General features: G+C 43.0%; 1 protein-coding gene across 1 annotated transcript in view; it reads left to right on the forward strand.

The window, feature by feature from the left end:
• The first annotated feature begins 4,506 nt into the window (after positions 1–4,506).
• Positions 4,507–22,362, forward strand: part of ADAMTS12 (ADAM metallopeptidase with thrombospondin type 1 motif 12) — a 124,241-nt gene continuing 106,385 nt past the window's right edge. The window contains exon 1 of the mRNA XM_026035710.1: positions 4,507–4,935. Within this exon, the coding sequence (XP_025891495.1) occupies positions 4,507–4,935 (429 nt within the window). The remainder of the gene's footprint in view (positions 4,936–22,362) is intronic.

Below are 22,362 nucleotides of genomic sequence, written 5' to 3' on the forward strand. Positions count from 1 at the left end.
CGCCGCGCGGCCCCGCCGCGCCCCAAGGTCAGTGTCCCCCCTCCGCGGGCCCCGCTGCCGCTCCGCGCCGCCCGCCGATTCGCTCCGCTGGGCGGAGGCTCCGTGCCGCGCTCGGGGCTGCTGCGCGCTCAGCCGCTGCCTCTTAAACAGCAGCGTCGCCTCGGCGAAACTGAGGAAGTTTAGTGTCCCGATAACGTGGCTTTCCCGYTCCTTTACCTCGTTCCCTAATAACGCCCGTCCTGCAGAAGCGCAGGGTGCGGGAGATGGATGCGGGGTGTGAGGGAGCTGGGGGGTTGATTGCTCCTCGGGCCGGTGTCCGGCGCGCGCCCCGCTTGTCGCCGTCGGCGGAGCACCTGGCTGCAGGATGCCAGCCCAGGGCCGGCCAAGGATCTGCTGGTGCTGGAAAAGCAGGCTCTGAGTGAGGGAAAACTACCACTAGTTGGGCTCTGCGTGGCAGTAGGAGAGCTGAACACATGGGAGGAAGTTTGGCAAAGACCTTGGAGATCTAGTCGGCTCCGGTGCTGTCAGAGGGATGGTTGAGCAGAGAGAAGCGCAGTCCCCGCTGCTCCTCTGAGCTCGTGAGGAGGTGATGTGGTGGGATAACTGCCTGAGGAGCCATCCGCTATCCCGAAGCCACCATCACATAATGTGAGCGAGAAGAACCATGGCAGTGTTGGGCCTGGAAGAGGAGCCGGGCAGGGAGCGCTGTATTAGCCAGTGTTCCCTGTGCTGGGCATCCAGAAACAGCCCCAGAATGGATTTCACCCTCTAGGCACTGACATCTGGGGCTTTCCAAGAGAAAGCTTTGTGTAAGAGGACAGTTCCAAACTTTTATTTATCTATTTCTTGGTAACAGTAAGAAGGGAGGTTGAATGTACTGGTGAGTATGAAGTGTGCAAGACAGGCGTAAATCTGCATCTTGCATAGCTGAAGTGACCTTTAAGTGATGTGTTCAGCCAGCATCTGCAGCAAGTGCGGCTCATGGGACACTGGAGGATACTCCTGCTATGTGTTCAGGGMCCTTTGGGATGACTGTTTTCCAGGATGGATGCTCTCAGTTTGGYGATGTGGAGGAGCTGGAAGGCCTGGGAACGGAGCCTTCCACGGAATCAGGAACACGCTTCCTCCAGGGATACGCGTTGCTATTGGCTGTCCAAGGAATTCTTTGAAAGGAAGCCAGAGGGTCTGACAGGCAGATGTAGCAGACTTGAAGATGAAGCAGTGACAAATGATAGTGTCACATTTTGAAGATAAAAGTGTATTTTCTGTCTCAAAGAAATCATGCATTTCCCAGTACATGTGACCAACTATGAATATCTTCTCCTTATTCTAACCTAGTCACTGTGTGTGCAGCAGTTCTTCATACAGGCTGTGCTCTGTGACTTGCTGGAGTTTGAATCCACATAGGARCAGAGCAGGCAGCAGTGGTGTTCAATTTTATCAGATGTTTGGCATCGTACAGAATTAGCAGGGTCTGTGGGGAAAGTTTCTCAAATGATTTAAGTAATTTTAGACTCCTTAAGTAAGCCCAAAGGACCTGCTCCWTGCTCTTGAACCTTGCTTGCGTGCCCAGAAGGGGCTGTGATTCCAAGGCAGAAGTGACTGTTATTCCAAGGCAACATACTGCCCTGGACTTGATTCTTTGCTTTGGTCCCGCTCACAATGCAGACACAAGCTGGTGCTCAGGCTGCAGCTGGTGAAAGATGAAGCATTCCCAGGATGGGCACTACATATATCTCCCATGAAAGTCTCCTGTTCCTGGCCTGCACTGTCAAGCATGCCCRCTTCATGTTCTGCACAGGACTTCCTTGCTTTGGAGAGCGCTGTACATGGCCAAGGAGAAGACTGGTGCTGCTGTTAGGGGTRGGGAGATCTGGAGACTAGGAGCTCCTAGGTCACCTCCCCTCTGGAGACAGCTCCTAGGTCACCTCAACCATATCTACTGACTTCAGATCTGGACACTATCTCTGGACACTGTTCAGAAGAATAGATAGCTGAGCCAAGAATTGTATAGGAWATTAGGATAAACTTCAGCCATTTCAGCAAAGAAGTATCCTAGCTTCTCCTGTCTGTTTCCATCTTCTCCATTGCTGATCTTCACAGTCTGTCCTTCTTGCATATGTAAAGGTCTGATTCCAAGGGAATGTCTACACAGCACACAAGGCGGTAGCCTTTTCAAAAGGGGTGTCTCTGATGGCATTCAAAGATTATTTAGTTTTTGCTGGCACACAAAGCATTAAGGGTTTAAGACAGGAGAAATGGCCATAGTGTTTGAGTGTGAACTAATTACTACTGCAGAAAACTTGAGGGAGTCAATATTGAAGATTACTACTCGTGTGGCACATTGTGGATTGCATGTATTAAGTTCTTCTTGCTTCTCTGTTTGAGGCATTCAATAACTGTTTTCTTTCCTATAAGAGCAGTAGGATATCATCCACATTGTGCCTCCTGTCTTTTAGTCTCTCTCTTCTGCAACCGGAAAGATCAAATTATATTAGAGTTTAGTAAGCTGTTTTAATACTGACAGGATTGCCTTTCCTAAACACTAAGCAACAGTCTAGACATCAGTGACACTGATTATTTGTGGAATATCTTTAACTATATCTTGTTAGACCTTGTTGTGTTGCTATTTTAGTCCCTCTGGTCTTTTGCAGAGTTTTAAATAATAAAGTTCTGCAGTTGTGTTAGTGTCTACTGTATTCTGGCATAATTCCCCTCTCTAGTAATTCAAAAATATGTATTTAAAGGGTGGGTGGGAGAAGTTAAGGTTCTCTGATTCGGATAATTTTGTTAACAGCAGATTCTTAGGAAGTCTTTTTTCTTATAACTGATAATGTCTATTTTGCCTTAGCCACTRTATAATAACTAGTGTACCGGTGAAATAAAAAACTTCCTTGAATAATTTCAAACCAACAAATCCTGTGTGGAGCTTATCAGATAAGCCACAAAAAGTTAAGCTCAAGACATAAAGCAGGATCAAATCCTACACTGTCAGCAAACAAAACTAGTTGCCCTTCAGGGCTTTAATTTGAGCATTGCATGAGTTGTGCTGTGAGGTGAGAGGACGTGGAAGGCACGGATTGCGTTTCCCACCTGAGCCCTCGCTGTGCTGGTGCAGGAGCAGGCGGGATTCACCCTATCTCCGGATTAGCACTCGTGGGGAGGTCTCCAGCTCTGGTCATCTGCAGGCACCAAGCCCCAGCTGTGGCAAATCCTGCAAAAGCCCCCRGTTCCTGCAGGGAGTCAGGCACTCATTTTACAAGAGTGCAGCAAGTTTCCTTACGGGATACAGGTGCCACTGAAATCTCATTGCTTATGTAGTTTTTCTGTATGTGCTAGGAAAAAAATAATTTTTTAGACTTTAATAATTTTCTCAATTGGGAGTATTTCAGTGCATAAGTCCCAAGTGTCCATGGGTTTAGGAATACTTAGGAGTACTTGTGTCTCGTACAGCAGCTAATGTAGCTCCTCTGTGCTCTTCCCAATGGGCATCAGCTGGGACACATCTATTTAGGTGTGATTGAAGGCAGGTGGGTTCAAAGGTGCATTCAGAGGGGAGWGAGGCTTCTTCAGAGGGACAACTCTACCAATTTGCAGAAAGGGAGAAATTGTTCCAGAAGTATCTAGAGCGTATTAATTACTTCATTAGCTAGCTTAGTTGATGAATGAGGTGTAAGTGGCTGGGATTTTGGGAAGGAAGACCCTCCCTGTGGAAGGACAGCCTTGAGTTATGTGTATCCTCACAACTTTTCTTTTTAATGGAACACATTCAGACTGATTTCTTGGGCTCAAGTCAAACCTGCCAATTGAAGATCTGACTTGTAAGGAATGAGTGCTAATGTAATGTAAGGAATGAGTGATCTGTGAGGTTTTATCTTATTTCCTTGGGGTTTCTAGGTTTTACACTTCTGAATAATTTTTTTTTTTTTTTTAAATGATGATGCTAGTGATGTCTTCTTTTCTTGTAAGGTGGTGATTTTTTCCCCTGCCAGACTCTTATAAGCTCTCTGATCTTATCCTAATGGCAGCCCCTTATTCATGGTCATATGGTTGTTTCACTCTTCCTGTTCAAATCCTTTTTWAAAATCTCTTCCTAGCTGCACTGTCTGCTAAGGCTGGATGCTGCCAGTTATGTTGTATTTACTGCCTCATGTAACAAGTGTGGGTTTTGGTTTTTTTGCTCTTCTATGTGTATTTGTAAGGCTTGGTTTCCTACTTAAGGTGGCCACTTTGCAGGGCTCATCTGCTTAATGAGAACCTGGCCAAGAATATTGGGGACCAGCTGGGCAGGGTTTGGAGCGYGGATGGGAGTGGAGGGAAATGAATCAATGCTTCTCTTCCAAAATATTGTTTCCTCTCAATCTTTTAAAGGGAGTGCTATGATTTTATATATAATATATATTGCAGTAGTCTATGTATTTATGGTACAGCAGTCATATACTGCCCTGCCACTGTGTCAGCAGGGTAATGTGGTGAATTTTCCTCACACAAGTCTCCCTTTAAGCCATGGAAGCTCTGACAAGGCTAGAACTTACCCAGCTCTGCCTCTCTTTGTTTCCCCTGCTTCTCACAGAGCACTTTATCAAGACATTGCAAGAATACCACGTGGTGGAACCATCAAGAGTAGATGCGAGCGGGCGTTTTCTCTCTTTTAACTTGCATCATGACATCTCAAACACAAGGAAGAGGAGAGACCTCAGCAAAAAGGAAAATGTGGTGTATTATAAAATCAACCATGAGGAGAAGGACCTGTTTTTTAACTTGACTGTCCACACGGGATTTCTTTCCCATAACTACGTTGTAGAGAGGAGACGTGGCGACTACGCTAGCGCGAAGATCGCATCTGGCTCGCGAGCTCCTTGCCACTTCATTGGCACAGCGTGGCAGGCAGGCCTGGGGAGCGGCACGGCCGCAATCAGCACTTGCAACGGCCTGGTAAGTGACTGTGACCTTTCGCTGGGCTTCTGGGCTAACATCCATCTCCTTAGAGCTGAGCTAGAGCACGTGTATATGAATGTGTGCTTTAAGATATCCTGTTGATAAAACTCTGAAAGTATCAGGCTAAGTCTATGGGTATAATCTGATTTTTTTGAAGGACAGCAAAATGAATGGCCTGTGAAAGCGTGCAGATCAGTGCATTGACCCCTTTAGGCTGAGAACACCTCCCTGCACAGGCCAGAGAAAGAGTTCAGTCTTGAGTATGAACTCAACAGCAAGCTGAACACCTGGAATCTGTGTTGTTTTCCCACCAGCTGCTTTGTAAAGGGGTTGCCTGCTATAAGAAATGGAAAGCTTTGGAAAATCTATAGGCTCCTGAAATAATCTGACAGTGTGTGATGAGCAACACGGAGACAGGTCTGCTGTAGATGAAATGGGAAACTTTGGAGTATAGCGTGTGAGTGCTGAAAACCCTTTTGGCATATAGCCCAGTTTACTTGAGATAACTGATGGGGAGTTGGTGCTTTGAAGATTAAAAGTTTGCCCAGTCATTTTTCTTTCCGGTAGGGACTAACTTATTAAAGCTTCCCTGAAATTCTTTATATCAAGGATGGGCATTTATAGAAAGGTGCTGTGGTGCTACAAATAGCTCCTTTGGTTGATTCATTGTGTGCTTTGCCAGAGCACCTTTGTTAGGATTCATGAAGTGAGAACTTGGAAATGAAATGCTGGATGATCATTATGCTTTCCAAAATAGACTGCAAGATGGATTTAAAAAAAAAAAAAGTCACTCAGACTGTTATAACTTCCACCTGGTAAAAATGTTTCAGAAATGACCTTTTCACTTGGGCTCCATACTCGTTGAATTTTATTTTGGAGATCTCTGAAATATTGAAGACAGAGCTGTATTGTTTGTGTTCTTTTTGATAAAATTGTTTAATCAGAAAAATATTTGCCCTTGCCTCCTTCTCCCTCCTCCCCTGAAAAATCAGAAGTTTGAAAATGCTCATGTATTGATTCAGGTTRCAGATGACCTGGGGGGAAAAATGAGTTTTAATGGGATTTTTTTTTTTAATCTCAAGTCTAAAAGCGGTAGAGAGGAGGTGGAGGTGGAGATGGAGCTTATCTGAGCCCTGCCCTGAAGAGGGTGCAGTAGGAGCTTGGCTGGAATCTCTGAATGTYGCAGGCTGGGGAAGGTGGCTCAGCTTGGCTTTCCTCTGGAAGCCCCCCGAAAGATCCACTGTGGCACAAGAATGTTTRTTATTGCCTAATAGGCTTTTGGCAGCATTGAGAAATGGAATCCAGATTTCAGGATGCTTTAAACCAATTTCTGGTGGTCTGCTGTTGGCCTGAGGCAGTGGTTATTTATTGCTATCCTGGAAATGCCCYTTTTTATTAATTTTTATTCTCTTCAACACTGTGGCTTTTTCATGGGCTGTGTTTTATTTCTCTATAAAATACATTTCCTGCTTCTCATGAGGCAGAGAAGAACTGAGAATAGATGAACACTATAGGATTAGCAAAAAATACTTGGGATATTTAAAAGGAGAAATTGAGGAGAAATTACTTTGCAGGAGATGCAACTCAGTGGGGTGTGGTGTTTTGTGGTTTTTTTTTTTTTGTGCTCCATCACATAGTTTAGATTTCTTGGGGTGAGTTGCCCTGAGAGGTGGTGGAGTCTCCTTCTCTGGAGATTTTCCAAACCCACCTGGATGCCACCCTGCGCCACAGCTCTAGGTGTCCCTGCTGGAGCAGGGGGGTTGGACGAGAGGATCTCTAGAGGTTCCTTCCAACCTCAACCACTCTGTGAGTTGATAAGCATATATGGGACTAAGATGGATGGGAGAGAAAGATGACAGAAAAAAAGGATGGCAAACCAGTGTGGTTGTCTGGTATCAGCTACTCAGAGCATCAGTGGGCAGCAATGGTCTCTGCATGGGCCTCACCTGAGTGCCTGGGCCAAGCCTGGGTGCTGTGCAAGGGTCCCCATGAGCACCTTCCTGTGTTGAGAGCTCACCTGGTGCTCATGTTTTGCTCAGGCCTCATAAGCAATTCGCTGAGCAGGAAAGAGCTAATATCTTAGCCTTCATGAGCAGGTAATGGTCATAGAGTGATGCTCTGTTCCCGGTCTGCTCTAGGTATGTAAAAATAAAATAAGGATGAGTGGTGAGGATTTATGTCTTCACAGAATGGCTGAGGTTAGAAGGGACCTCTAGAGATCCTCTAGTCCAACCCCCCTACTCCAGCAGGGACACATAAAGCACATGTTGTACACGAGAGGGTTTGGAAGATCTCCAGAGAAGGAGACTCCACATCCTCTCTGGGCAGCCTGTTCCAGGGCTCTGTCACCCTTACAGCAAAGAAGTCCTTCTGCACAAGGAGATGGAACTGCCTGTATTTCAGCTTGTACCCATTGCCCCTTGTCCTGTCACTGGCCACCACCAAGAGGAGTTTGGCCCCCTYCTCCCTACATTCTCCCCTGAGATAGTTATATGTATAAACGTATATTATATACGTATATGCGTATATTGGTCAGGTCTCCTCKTGGTCTTCTCTGTAGGCTCAGCAGACCCCAGCACTGATGGAAAACATAGAAATGGCCTTTCATCTCCCTTGTGTTTTTACTTTTAAAACGYATCCCTGTTTCCCTCCACTACTGTTGTGGGCATTGCTCTTTCGTGTAACAATGGTATCGCTCTTACTATTCATTTTATTCGTGACATTTTTGGGAATCAGTTTTTATCCTCCATAAATCAAGTGGACAGATAAAACAGCYGTTGCTGAGGAGATGCAATTTCCAGGGGGCATCTGTTTGACTGCCTGATATTTACAGATGGCTYAAAAAGAGAAGCAGCACTTGCAAAATGTAAGAAACAACTTTCTGCTTGATTGCTGTCAGTGTTTCTCAATATGGTGTTTTGCCATCCTGCTTAGGATTTAGGTATCTTGGAGAGAGGGGCGGGAGGGGACACTTTAGCCATTTCAATTCCTTTGTATTTATGCATTTTCAAAATGGCCTGTAAAGCCAGAAAGTGAGAAGTCATTGTGTGAGATTTTTTTTTTTTTTTTGATTTAACTCTATCTTTATTTTTAGAAATATATTTTTACATCAAATGTGTGGGGGTGTGTGACTTTRGGGGAAGCCCCAAAGGAAAGGTCACCACTGGAGCACTAGAAATGAATTGTAAGTTGTACTTGGGAGGTGAATGGGTATCCAGCCTCTTTGGTACAGGAAAGTTTCCAAATGGAGGGAAATATTTTAGTTCTTGTCTCTCAGTGGAAATATTTGGATTTGTGCTAAAGAGACTGCCAAGACGAACTTGTGATAGTGTTTTACACTTSTGTAGTTTGCGCAGAAGTTTGTGGCGGATGTTTGCAAACACTAGTGTGTTAATTCTCAGTTGTGCAGTAGTCCTCGTGTGGCAGCAGCAGAGTCAGACATCCCCTAAATAGCCCTAGGAAGGGAGCAAAGGGCAGGAAAGCTGAAGCATTACCCCAAGTTTATGTACTGAGTTACTCTAGTGTAACTGTTGCCTAGCACCATTTCATGAAAATGAAGAAAAATCTCTGGTGCTTATGCAAAACCATGTATATTTTTAGTCATAACCATGTAAGTGAAAACATGGTAAGTGAAAAATCCATTTTTTTTCTTGCAAGCTTGCTTTAATTTTGAGGAGCTTGATATTTTCTCTTCCCCCATGATATACAAAGCATGAGATGCTGCCTCTGTGATTTCTTTTATCTTATGAGATCTCCCAGGTGAAACTGTTTGGTGGATGTACAGGGCACTGGGCTCAGTGGGAGTGACTTAGTACTGCTGTTCTCCACTTGCCCTTCCTACGGATACAGAAAACCCATGTTAGTGTGTCAGGAAACTTGCTGTTTTCCTTAGGCGATGTTTAGGGATAGAGAATTGTTTCCTCTAACCAGCTTTATAATAAGGAAGCAAGGTAATGGAAAGATAAAACTTGTACTAAGCTCATATATTCTTATATTAAAAAGGATTCTTGTCTGCTTCCAGTTTGTTAATCTGTTGTGAAAGGGCGTAATCAGAGCCCTGCAGAGCTGATATAGCCCAAAGCAAAGACCCTGTCCCTCTTGCTGATGGATTACCTGCACTTCAGTCTTGGGGTGATTTCTAGCTCATGTGCTGATGAGCGTCGTCTTTTCTTGTTCAAGACTTCCTGAACAGCATTTCTGCTGCATATCTAAATTAACATTTTTCAGACTCTAGCTTTTAACTTTTAACCCTCCTTGTGTCAAGCCTGGTAGGGCATAGGATTGTATACCTTAATTATTAGTTATGATGTAACTGAAATCAGCTTGCTCTGTAAGCATAATCCTCAAAGATAAACAGAAAATGGAATTGAAAAATTGAGCGTCTGGACTGACTGATCTGTAATCTGATAATTGAAGGGAACCTTTCAGGATTGTTGCTACAGTTTCATGAAGTAARTTGATTATGGTAACTTGGTAATGAGGCATTTTATATCTCTGAAGCTCAATTGTTTCTTTCCTTGTAACTAAGCCTCTATCATTAGTCTAAGTTTTGGTATCCTTGTAGTATTTAACTTATATGACTAGAAATCATTTCTCTTCAAATGCARGCAGTTTTCCGTTTTCACAAGTAAGTGAAGAAATACAATTAAGTAAAGGTTGCACTTCTCCTTAAGTTACCCTTATGATCATCTGAAACTAAATTTGGCTCTCTTTCCTCATATGGACTCTTAGAGCCTCGGAATACCTTTGGAAAAAGTCTTTTGGCTTGATGCCTATTGTTCTAAGATATGCTGATGGCAAAGAACTGTGTATCTTAATCAAGTGCTGCAACAGCAATATACAAGTCAACTCTGTTGGAATGAAGTGTATGCAGGAACATGCATCTTTCTCTACAGATTTCCACAGTAACCAGTTTTCTTTACTTTAGAAGAGATAACAAAAATACTGAGTCAAGATTTTCAAATTCTTCTGTGTTTTTGCAGCTTTGCTTGAAAAACGTATTTGGTTAGTAGTTGTGAAGTTAGGAGTCAGCATCTTCTCTTATGACAACGTAAGGGGGAAAAAGGTTGTGCCACTTGGAAATGCTTTTCTTTCTGTGCTGTTCATGAGTAAAATCTTGGAGAAGTTAAACTCCATTTCTTTTTACTGACTTGAGGTGAGGTTCTGGATTCCTCATTTGCAATAGCTCTACCTTGTAGTAGCTGGTGGATCCGGCCTGCAGTTGGAAGTGCAGCAAATGGATTTATCTGCCAGTGGACTTCTCTGGGCRGATGTCAGTGACATCTGTAGACCCTAATCTGGTTTGTCCAGTTAACAATCTGTTGGAAGCRGAATGTCAGACATAAGGAGCCTGTGAAATGCCAGTGGGGAAAAGAGACTGTTTCCTCCTTGGGTTTGGGAATTCCTACATGCTTGGATGTACTAGAGCCTCTAAAGTTTAAATAGTGTGATTTGGCTTCTGTCCTATATAAGAAGGGAAGAGCTGTTGCTTACTCTGTTAGTGCTCTTTGCTTCCTCCTCTAAGGAGGAAAATGCAGAAAATGCCGTAAGGAGAAAAATACATTGTCCTGTTTATTTTGTTCCCCCCCTCCTCCCCCCCGTCATGTTTTGTTTGTATTTTCTGTAAAATAATATCTGGATATTCTCCCTGCTTGACTAGTGCTTTTTATTTTTAATTCACTTGAAGACATTTGTAGTCAGACTTTGCAGATTTATCATTCAAACTCGGACTGCTATTTGCTGCAGTACTTTACTTCAAAGTCTGTCTTTTTTTTTTCTCATGTTTAAAGTCCAGCTTCACCCATCTGCCAGCTCCCTTCCCCCTCATCTTTTGTCTGCAAAATGCTCTAATTGACAGGTCAAATAAAATCTCATCAGTGATCTCAGTCCATGAGCATCCGGCTGTGTCTGTTGTTGCTGGTCCTGGCCTTGTCACCTTTGACCAAAGTGAAGCTGTTAACCCAGAAGTTGGGTGTCGACACAGTTTTCACTACAGAGTTGGTCCTTTTCAGTGAGTGTAATTAAAGGATAGGTTAAAGTAAGGGTTAAAGTAGTTGCCAGTTTGAATGGTATGTCCAGGATTGGAGTGCCTTGCTCTTTCAAGGTCTAACTCTGTAACCTTTTGAGGAGATGCAGAAGACAGATGTCTTCCTATAGCTTTAAGAAAAGTTAGTCTTTTGTTGTTTAAGTCTGTCTACTTAGTTGCTGGTTACTGTTTCAGAGCAGCACTCCAAAGTGATCTAGTCGCATTTCTAGCTTTAAATCTTTATAATGAATCTTCTGATATTATTTTTTCTGAAGTGATGCTTAATGAGCATGGTTTAAATCTCATCTTTTTAAAAACAATCAAACACTTTTCATTGATTGACTTGAGCAGGGAATTGAGAACCCACTATACAAGTACCCAGAAGTTAAAAGAAAATATTTTGTCTTTTTCATGTGATTGTTAAAGGATGTGAGACTTCTAAGACAGTCTGGTTTTGCTCCTTCTGCTGTCTTTGGAATTTGTTGGCAGAATCCAACCAAATCTGAAAGGAATGGAGATATCAAAGATGCTAAGGTCTTACAAACTTTGCAGGTAAAGGAGCAAACTTATGATCTGTCCAGTGACTAATCAACCTAAGCAAATKAATCTGTAAGAGCACAGGTATAATTTCTACAGAGTAGGATGCCAAGCTGCTCTGACCCACCTGACAATGAGGAGTCCTGGAGGAGAAGATTCAAGAGGTATTGGAGAAAACTGCTTTCAGGGAAGAAAGGGAGTTTATGTGGGGAAGGGGTCTACTGGAGACAGACTTGGCTATCGTTCTGCTCTTGGAACTCTTTTATTCTGTAATTGATTTTCATGATGCTGGGAGGAAGAGTCCATCTTGGAATTTAAAAATGTTTTCCCTGATTGATAAATTATGTGTTGTACCTGCTGCCCATSACTGCATGTGCTGTGTACGTCATCATTAACGATGAGGGGAAGAACTGAAGCTTTCTATATTGTCAGTCAATGATGCATATAATGTGACGTTAATAGGGACAAATCTCACTGATTACATGCCTTATTTCCTACTTTTTTAAAGCCTGTTGTTCCTCTGTTCACAGATGCCCAATCACAAGATGTTAAAGGGCTGAATGACAGTGAGTGATGTAGACAAAGGCCAAAAGATGATGTTTTTACTGCTTGTGTTTAGAGGAAACATGAGCTGATGGCATTTTCACAGCTGCTGTGTGGGCTTGGCTTTTGAGAAATGAGATTTTTGGCTTCTCAATATYTTGTTGGTCTGAGATGAGCAATATTGGTCCCTGTGCAGGGTAAGTGTTGAAGGCTGCAGGTGTAGAGAAACAGCAGGGAGTTGGAACCAAAGGTTTGAGGTTTGCTTTGCCTCTGAAGGCTGCTGGTGTTGGGCTCTTGCGCTTCCTTTGTGCCYGATCCTTCGCAGTCTTAGGTTTTTGTACATGGAAAACCCAGCTTGTCTCATTACAGACAAATTAGACTGGCAACAAAGGCGACTCTGTGAATTCAGATCTGTTGTGTGTGTTGACAAGACTTCAGTACTGTCATGTGCTGGGTATTATCAAGCCATGCTTATTACACTGGGCTCCCCTAGAAACTGGGACTTAAGGTTTTCTTTACCTGTTTAGTAATTGCAGAAGAAATTTGTACCTTCATTCCCTATTCCCCCAAACTTTTTTCTGAGTTTGAGTTACTAAATGGATAAATTAAGATCTAATCAGATCCACTGTCTTCGTGATTAAATTAGATCAAGTGAATAGTGTATTGAGTATTAAACATGTTTGGCTCTGGCAAGAACAATTGCTAAATAATTGATTTTCACTTTGCAGAACCTCCTCTGTTGGGCATTAACATGCTTCTTGGCTCGTGAGGGAAACATGAATAACTTCTGTTACGTAGGGATCCACYGAGGGGATTTATGGAGTTGGAATAACATTGTAGGTCGTATTTCACCCTTGTTGAACTCATTACATGAAAGTTCCCMGGTAGCAATTGAGATGAGCATCTCTGCCTGAAGTCTGCTAATGAATAATTACTTCGTAATTTCAGATCAACTACATCTTAACCTGAAGAGTTATAGCACTGAACTCTCTCCCCCACCTTTCTTTTTTTTAATTCCTCTTCTGTTTCCTGCATACCCTGATGGAATAGTTGTATAGTTCTGTGTGAGGATTTTTTTTCTTCCCCTAGGTCCAAAGGATTTTATCTGGAGKTTTACCTCCAGACATGTACTGTTAAGTTGCTGACAAATTAAGTAGATTGATGTGATATGAAATAATATGCAAAATAAAAACAATTGATCTCAAACAGCCTGTTGCACAGCAGGACTACAGGAGGCTAAAGGTTTTTGGTGATCTCTGTGGTAGGTTTGTGTTGGTTCYCAATTTTGCTGTTCTTATGGAAGCAGGAAATGTCTTGGAAGACTTCAAACTTGGTGATTCCTGAATCATCACAGTGAATCCTGCCTTCTAGCCTCTGGAGTGGGTACCTGATGGGACCGCCTGTCCCAGTATTTCCTTGGCAAATACAGCTGCTGCAGTACCTTCATTTTCTAGGCAATGGCTCCGTATTTGAGCGTCTTACACAGAGCAGCGAAATATGAATGAAGTAAAAAACTATTCCTTGCAGCATCACTTTCCCCCCTCCCCATCACCACCTCGGCCTGCTCTGCAGTGTGCCATGATCTGCCAGCTGCCTTTGTGATTGCTGGAGCTGGCCTGTGTTTTAGTCAGCTCAGCTGATATGATGGTAGGTCATAATTATTATGCTCGTAAGTCAAAGGGAGAAATTGCAGTGGTGCGGGTGCTCTTTACACAGAGAAATACATGTTTGTTTCTTTCAGTGCTAGGTAAGCTACTGGGACAACATGCCACTTGTTTATACCATTAAGTGTTATTTTTGCCTCAAATGAGGAAATGGAGTTCATTTAGTTTTGGAAAAGGATGCAAAAGGCTGAGCATAGCAGCAATTTAGAAGAAAGATGCACACGAGAGAGAGAAAAATAATTGACCATTAYAGTTCTCAAAGGAGCCAGTGAGGGAAGGATGAAACCGGAGAGCGTAAGTTAACTAGGACTGACTGCAGAGCCCCTACTCACAGCAATTACTGCTTTCCAGGGAAAAGGAGTGTGGATGTTTTAAGACAGACTGAATATAGAGCATTGGATCTTTTTTTAGACTGGTTTACCCAAATGAAGGTCTTGACTATCAAACTTGTTTTGTTATGGGGCTTTGAACTGCCTTGCAAGACCTACAGCAAGGGACTGGCTTGGAAATCATCTTATGGTGCCTTTTTCAACCATTTTATTTCAGACATGATATCTGCTCTGCCATCTTTTTGGAAGATTTGGAYTTAGTCTTCACTTTATGCCTGTGAATGTTGCTTCATATGGTTCTTTTTCAATTTGAAAGCATCCAGTAATAAATTTAAGAAATGTAAAAAGGCCTTAAAATGGTTAAATATTAAATTATAAGCCAGCCAATTTATTTTTATGGAACCTGAAGTTAGCTAAATAGAATGCATTCCTACTTTCCCATTGCAGAGAATCTCTCTAATTCTTTGAATACTGACACCACGTCTAACTCTTTGAGGAAGGTTTATTCTTTATCCTGGACACTGCRGTGTAAGGAGCTACGATACAGAACATGGACACGGTGACCTAAGACTGCAAATTAGTCTTGAGARCTACATCTGAATTAGAAAAATACATGAGGTGTAATAGCTCAGACTTGCAAAGAGGGTGCCTTTCCAAAATATAGGAGTCTCTGAATTGTATTTCAGAGGTTACCCTCATGCAGGCTGTTTTTGTGACTGAGCAGGTCACTGGAGTCCTACTGATGCTGAGACACAAGCCATGTTCCAGCTGCACTTCATGTGCTGCTAGTGCTTCAGACTGGCCTCAAGTTGTGCTGGGGAGATTCAGATGTTAGGAAAGTATTTCCACACAGAAGGAGTGCTCAAGCATTGGAACAGGCTGTCCGGAGAGGTGGTGGAGTCACTGTCCCTGAGAGTGCTCAAAAAATGTCTAGATGAGGCACTTAAGGGCATTTTAACAGGCCTGGTGGTGATGGGTTTATAGTTAGACTTAATCCTAAAGGTCTTTTCCTAATGATTCTACATTTCCCACTTGTGATGGAGCCCCCTCGGATGGCTTGGATCACCCAAATTGTTTCTTGCTGTCTTGAATGCAAGATACCCAATCGATAGCTGACGTTGACCCATTGGTCTAACTCGGCAGAAGTAAGAACCTGAATACAACCCAAAGGGACTCGTAGCTTATTTATCTGATTGCAGAGGCTTTAGGTTTTACCTAAGTCTGTTCAGTTTTTGTGGCTTYATAAACCTAGAGAATATTGAGCAAGGGAAAAGGGGAATTACTGGGAGAAGTAAGCTTTTTGGCATAGTCCCTTAAGGCTCTGTATCGGGTTGCTTTTATTATAAATTTTTCATTAATGATCTTCAGCCAAAAATAAGGAGCGGGTAATGAAATTTTCTGGAAAATGAAGTTGGAAAATAACATTTGTGCAGAGATCTGAGTTGTTACACTGCTAAAATAGATGGTGTTAAGGTTGGAGTAATAAGGGAGAAGAAATTGAGTATCTTAGCTGGAAGCTGTGAAGTTATTTTAGGAAGCTATTGACTGGGAATATAAGACAAAAATTGGACATACTAGCTGATGCCAAGATGGGCTTATTTGTGAAATGTTGTCATGAAAAACATCAAAAATTATCCTAGAATTGGGTAGAGATAAGAAAAACAAAATGACAGTGTGGAAAAAGCTTCACTTTAAAATACAATAGACATTTCTTATCATTGAGCCTGAAAAAAAAAGGGAAAGAAATAGTGAGAAGTGCTGCACGCTATTTATAGGAGTCTAGTCCTTCTCTAGGAGTCTGTGTGTGGCAGTTCTTGGCGAGGGGGTACAGGGTGAAACMTGGTGGTCTGAGCCGTCCTGCTGTGTTTTTGTGGTGCTTTGTTTACCTGATGAAGAACTGGTGACAGGTTTGCTGATCCAGGCTTTTCCTTCAAGTCCTGCCTGTAGCTGCCTGAGCACTGGTCTGGATGCTTGAACCAGTGTCACTTTTGAGGGCTTGCAGGCTCTTTCTAGTACGTGCGCACATACACATATATATTATATTATATTTAACTAATTTGGAGTGTAAAAGATTAGGTAAGTGCAGGAAATGGTTAAGGCAAACTTAGCCTAGCTGGGAGCTCTTGAAGGACCTCTCGGATCCCAGAGATGCACCCAGTTTTTTAGGAGCGTTGTGGTGTAGCTCATTGCCCTTTCCAGGCATGGCAAAGGGGATGGATGTGTCAGTATTGTGGAGGCTGTGGAGGCATTAACTCCTGCTGGTCATGGTGGAAAATGTTCAGGTCAAAAAGTATATTTGCAAATTGACTGTCCTAATTCCTGAGGGAGCTTCTGTTTCCTAGTAATAAAGGCTTATTAGTTATTAGCTATTAGTTTATTAGTAATAAAGGCTTATTCCCTAGTAATAAGGGCTGAAATAGACTCTGAAATCAGGCTGTCTGTGAGGGACTTCTGTCAGCTCGGTCTGCTCAGATCCCATCCTGTCCTTATCAGGTGTCTGCCCACAAGAAAAGGGGGAGAGCATCCCAGTGCTTCAGCATGTGTGGTGCTGGTCTGTGCAGGAAAAGGGTGGAAACGYTAGCATAGAAAAATGGATATGGGGAAGAGGAGACAGATGTGGACATGAGACAGGGCTGCAGAAGTGTGGGGACTCTGTATTGCTGCTTTTTWAAGATGATAACCTCTGTTTTTTCCGGTTTTGAAATGAACCCACAACACAGCGGACTGACACCAACATGTTTCCCACCTGCCTGCTCTGGCYGAGAGCCCTGGGGAGCTGTGACTGTGAGACCTGCTCCAAGCAGGCACCGCCTGATGGAAGCGATGCCCGCAAGCATCCGTGTTCAAGAGCCGCTGAATGAGGCGCAYGTCAGAAGCACGGTGTTTTTTTCTTTCTTTCTCCCTTTCATAATTGCATCTTCCTGTCCAATTTTCATTAAAAGACCAAATTTTGAACAGTCATGAGGGCTGCTAGTTCATTCAGGCAGGATGCAACAGAGTATGAGCCCACAGTAACTGTAAGAATAGCAAGTGAGGAAAGGGTCCTTTTGATATTTCCCCTTGCCTCTGATCAGACAGTCCTTGTTCTTCTGTATCAGTTGGCCAAGCGCTAGACAGCCTGATGTCTTAAAGAACAATCCTGTCTTAACATAACTGTCACGTAAAGCCCCTTCAGTGCCTGAATGGGTGTTGTAGTGATGCAGCACTGCGTGTAAGTGTAATCCGGACAGCCTGGTTGTACCAGTGCTCCTGCACTGCCCTCATATGATCCCAGTGCATGGGAGCTGCCAAGAGGAGAGGGGAGCCGGGGCATCCTGCCCTTGTGTGCAAAGCTTGTCAATGCAACAGCCTCATTAACTCTTCGGAGAATTATTTTCCGAAGGCTCTGCCAGGTCTGGAAAGTCTCCCTGTGCTACCTTCCACTTTAAGCAATCACTAGGGAAGTGTGTCAGTGGGAAAACTGCTAACTTTCTGTCTGCATAGACTTGTGTTTAGTTGGGCAGCACACATGGTGCTGAAAGGCAGGTTCCTGCTTCAGGAACTGTGGTAAGAAGAGAGCTGAACTTGATGCTGACGACAAGAAGCTCTAATCGCCTTTGTCTGCGTGAGCACTGGACAGCATCACAGGAAATCTTGCAGGGCTCCCAAATGTGCCTTGTACAGAAGGCTGAGGCAGAACATTCCTGGCTTTTTCAGTGTTACTACAGCCACAAAGATTGAAGCGTACTCTATCCCTTTGCAACAACTTAAACTTGATGGGTGACTTGTAATAGTGTTCTGTGTTCAATTTTGCCTATTTTGGAGCAAAAATTTATCTGGAGGGACAATTTCATGCTCTGGTTACAGCAGCACAAGAGCTGATGCTCTAAGTAATGTACCTAGCTGCTCCTGACTCATTAACTGGGCAAAATTATTTTCATCTGTTAAATGTGTAGAATCAGTCTTAGCAGCTCTCGAACATCTTAAATTCTTCCTATCTCCTTTTTGTGTGCTTTCCCTGGCGCCCCCCGGGTTATTTCTTTTTKCTTCTCCCCTTAGCTCTCTGCTTGAAGCATTGAAGCATTTTCCACTGGGGAATATTATGCCTAGGGAATAGGACTGAAAGGAAGGAAGTGCACTTCTGGAGACCTGAGGAGGTGCTGGGGCCAGGACAGGGAGAGGAGCAGCGCTGGCTCCAGCTGGGGAGCTGCAGTYGGACCTTGCTGCTTTCTCTCAGCTCCTTTCCATGGGCAGGAGACGGATGAGGGGGGTGGTTTGGGTCTTGACAGCCTTGGCAGGCGCTCTGGCTCCCAGAACAGAGCGGCTTCTTGCTGGGCCCCTCTCTGATCCAGTGGCACTGCCCCATCTGCTCTCAACACCTTCCAGGGAATGCACCTTCCTCGTGTCCCCTGTTTTGACATAGTTGTCCCCTTATTTGTCCTCTGACTTGTTTCTAACTTTGATAATTCCCATGATTGAAGCCCATGACTATCTTGCAGCACTTGCCCTTTACACTTCACTGTTTTGTTTTGGAAATTTTATCTCTGCTTTGCAAATGGGAGATGGAACAGAGAAGATCAGGGGTTTGCCAGAGGTCAGRCAAGTGTTGAGGCAGTTGCAATTAAATAGGATTAAATGGGTCTGGCTGTGGCCTTCATTTTCCTCCTCTTCCAAATCGTTGGATGCATCATATGACTGACAGATATACATGACAATGGCTCTGTATGAGGCTCTGGAATGAACCTTCTGTTTGCTGGGCTGTACAGAACTTGAATAGTGTGTTTGAGAGAATGAATTCAAAGGCCAGTGCTGAGCTATTTGTAATAAATAATATCCAGCAAGTATCTTGCCTTTGAAAATGGAATTTTTCTGGTAGTTCTTGGTGTGGTTTCATTGCTGGGCCATGTTTGAGATGCAAAAGGCTATGAATAGAATTTTACTCTTGACTACAAAGGCAGAAAGAGGAAAAATGCTTTTCAATTTTGAATTTTATTTTTGCACCTCTTCTGAACGATGACTTGAGGAGAATGATGTATTTTGGGAAGACACTTCGTATGAATATAAAATTGCTGGAAAATATTTTGATATTTCACGTCTCCCAAAAAAGTTGTTAATATGAAACACCTAAATCTTTAGATTTCAAAGAGATTAACAGTAAGAAGTGTTTTTGCTTTGCGGGTTGTTACCTGTAATTATATAGCATTCATGAAGTATTGTAATTTTTTTGATAAATGTATGTGTGCGTGAATATATATACACACATACACATATTCTTTTCACTAAGCATACGGCATAACTAACCAGAGCATAACTACAGCAGGATCTTTGAATGCTTGGCACAAATATGAGTGTCTAGGTATCTGGTGGATTAAAACATGTAGCAAAAAAAATGTTAAAAAGTACCTTGGGAAGTCACTGGGTCTTTCTTTTCAATTCCCTCTTTCCAGCATGACAGGAATTTTGTTGCTCAAATCAACATTTGAGTCTTGGATGTAGTGAAAAATCTTCACAAGTTCATTTCTTCACTGTGTACTCTGCTTGAATTTGAGACCAGTTTTGTGTTCCTTTTTTTGCAACTTCRTTCTGCTTTTTGAGGTCTTCTCCATAGAATCTTGTTGGTTTTGTACCACCTTTTTTCTGTCAATCCCCATTTTGTTTTCTTACTCTTCATCATTCCCCGTTTTCCAYCCAAAACTTGTCAACCAATCTCTTTCTCTTCTGTAGCTTTGTATAGTTTTATAGCCTTCCTACAGGTGAAATAGGAGTGGTTGAAGATGCAAGGGGTTTACAAAGCTGAGCATTCCTTTCAAAAGTGAAGTTAGGTTCATGTTAGATTCAGCTTCTCATTGAGAAAGATAGTGTTGTAAGAAGAGCGAGACCCAGAGTAATAAAGGAAAGCTTAGATAAAGGCAGAACCAACAGAAACAGAAGTAAAAATAGAAAAAAAGCTGATAGATAAAGGATGCGACTAGACAAAAACATAGCCAGGAGAACAGCAAACACTGGATTGTGATGTTGAATGTTTTTCCAAAACCTCAGATTCTTGGTTATATGCTGTAGGAAGTTTTCTTGTACATCCTGAAGCAAGAATGTAGTACTTCCAAATTATTTTTGCATGTTCATAATAGTATTAGTCATAGTAATACATGATACAATTAGTTGATTATCAGTCAATTAGTCATAGTAGATGCTACATCTGTAATCTGTAATATAAATATTTGTATTTCTTACACCTGACGTCTCAGGCATGCAAAGAGCAGACTCTGCTATTCGATGTAAGTATTTTGCCAAAGAGTGCAACTATGAACTCTTTAAATGAAGTTCATGGCATTTGCGTGGTCTTGTCAAGAAGTGTTTGTACAGAAAGTAAAGTTATTTAGCTGGTACTATCAAACACAGGGTAATACCTTTGAAACTGGAGCTAGTGTTTAGCAGAAAGCTCTGGTCAAACTGTTTGCCTTGCTTCTAGCATAAGCAGTTACATGAACAGCTGTGGAGTTTACAAACCCTGTAAAAGAAACTGGGAAGTGTCCAAGGGCCCTGAAGAGATGGCAAGGGAATGGAACAGAAACAGCAGGATTCAGGAGCAACATTCCAAGGTGGCAAGAGGTACCAGGGAAGTGCAGGGTAGCAGAGGAGCAGGTACCTGTGAATTACTGCATCCAATCCAGAGCATCCAYAAAATGATTTTTGTTTTAATTAATCTGATATATATCATTCAGTCTATAGTGGAAACCAATAGCTCTTTGTGTACAGAAGAGTGTAGCAGACCATAGATGATATTTATTGAAATAATTAGCCCAGAAGAAATGCAGCAGACAGTTGTAAAGAGTCCCTTGGGTAGGTAATTAAGGCTATTTTCAGACGTTTGCTTTTACGTGTAGACCACTCCTGTAAGTGTGGCAATGTTTTGAGCTTCCTGGGAGGTGGATCAAGTGCAGGTCCCTTGGGTGGTGATAACTTTAGAGCCTGGAGTGAACCCCAGAGGATGTTCTCCTTTGTTTGTGTTCCTTTTGCTCTGTTGCACTCTTACACTGTTGAGCAGGCACAGGTCATGCTGAAGTGTTGTCCTAAAATGCTCCTTGTGTGTCACTTCAGAAAGCCTTAGCAATGAATAATAATTGAAGTGTGGTACTGGGAACAGTTCTGAGGTTTGGCTCATTCATTCCCAGGAGATGGTTTGTGCCTGTTCAAAGGCAAAGTGCACCTCTGAGGAGATAGTTTTACCCTTCCCTAAAGGTAAGTATTACATTGCATTTGCAAAATACAGGAATTGGCAAAAAGAGTAAAGTTATGGCATTATGCCCCAGAGATGTGGCATTTTGTTGCTTCTGAAGAAGCTGGCCGGYTGTGTTGGGAACTGAGGGAATCAGCCCTGGCAGAGAAGAGGACTCTACTACTACCTGCTACAAGGTGCAGTAGGTAGACGTGTGTGAGCGACAGCCTGCTAATGGGCACTGAAGAGAAGACCATGGAGGAGAATGGAGCGGCTGGGCGATGATAGCTAGGAACTGTGATTTTAAAGTGTGTACTTTACCTCAGGTAATTTGGTGTGGTAGCTTCATAAAGAGAAAGCAGTAACTGTCTATTACCTGCTTTCTAGAGAAGCCTTTCTGTGCTGGCAGCCTATCTGTTGGTGAAAGTTGCTGCTACCAGGTCATTTTGCAGGGCRGGGGGCATGAGGAAGTACCCATAGCAATAGCTGGCCATGCCCTCAAAGAGCTCCTGTTCCAATCCCATCAGTGTTCTTGACTGCAGAGGTCTGTTAGGAGCTGGTGTCCAAGCAAGCTGCTGAGGGGTCCCTGACTTGTCAGGTTCGTTGCTTCCCAGACTACAGCCCTGTTTTGTGAGTCTTTATAGTATGCTCCTCTTCCCAGAGCCTGGATTAGAAATGCAGCTGCATGTCCATCACCCCTCTCCATGCAAACAAGGTATTCCCCACAATTGCAAAATCACAGAATGGTAAAGGTTTGAAGGGACCTCTGGAGACCATCTAGTCCAACCTCAGGCATAGACACCTAGAGCACATGACACAGGAAAAATTACCTGAAATGCAGTCATGTCTTTGGTTTTTTCCTACTTTTTTTCAAATCCTTATGAAGATATTTGGTGATGGGGTGGGGAAAGGGAGTAACATGGTCAGAGAATTTCAGTAGAAAGGCACCTGCTTGATAGTGGCTGAATCRCCACGGTGTAGGTAGCACTGATTTAAACCATTCTTCATCAGAATGTGCCAAGATATATGCTTTATGAACCCTAAATGTGTCACATGCATGCTATTAACCAGTCAAACTCCTAATCTCATTAGGAAATGTAATTGGAAAATGTAAAACTGTATAAACAACAG

Source organism: Nothoprocta perdicaria, unplaced genomic scaffold (assembly GCF_003342845.1).
Source record: "Nothoprocta perdicaria isolate Ctin4 unplaced genomic scaffold, notPer1 scaffold_1, whole genome shotgun sequence".
In the NCBI taxonomy this organism is placed as follows: Eukaryota; Metazoa; Chordata; class Aves; order Tinamiformes; family Tinamidae; genus Nothoprocta; species Nothoprocta perdicaria.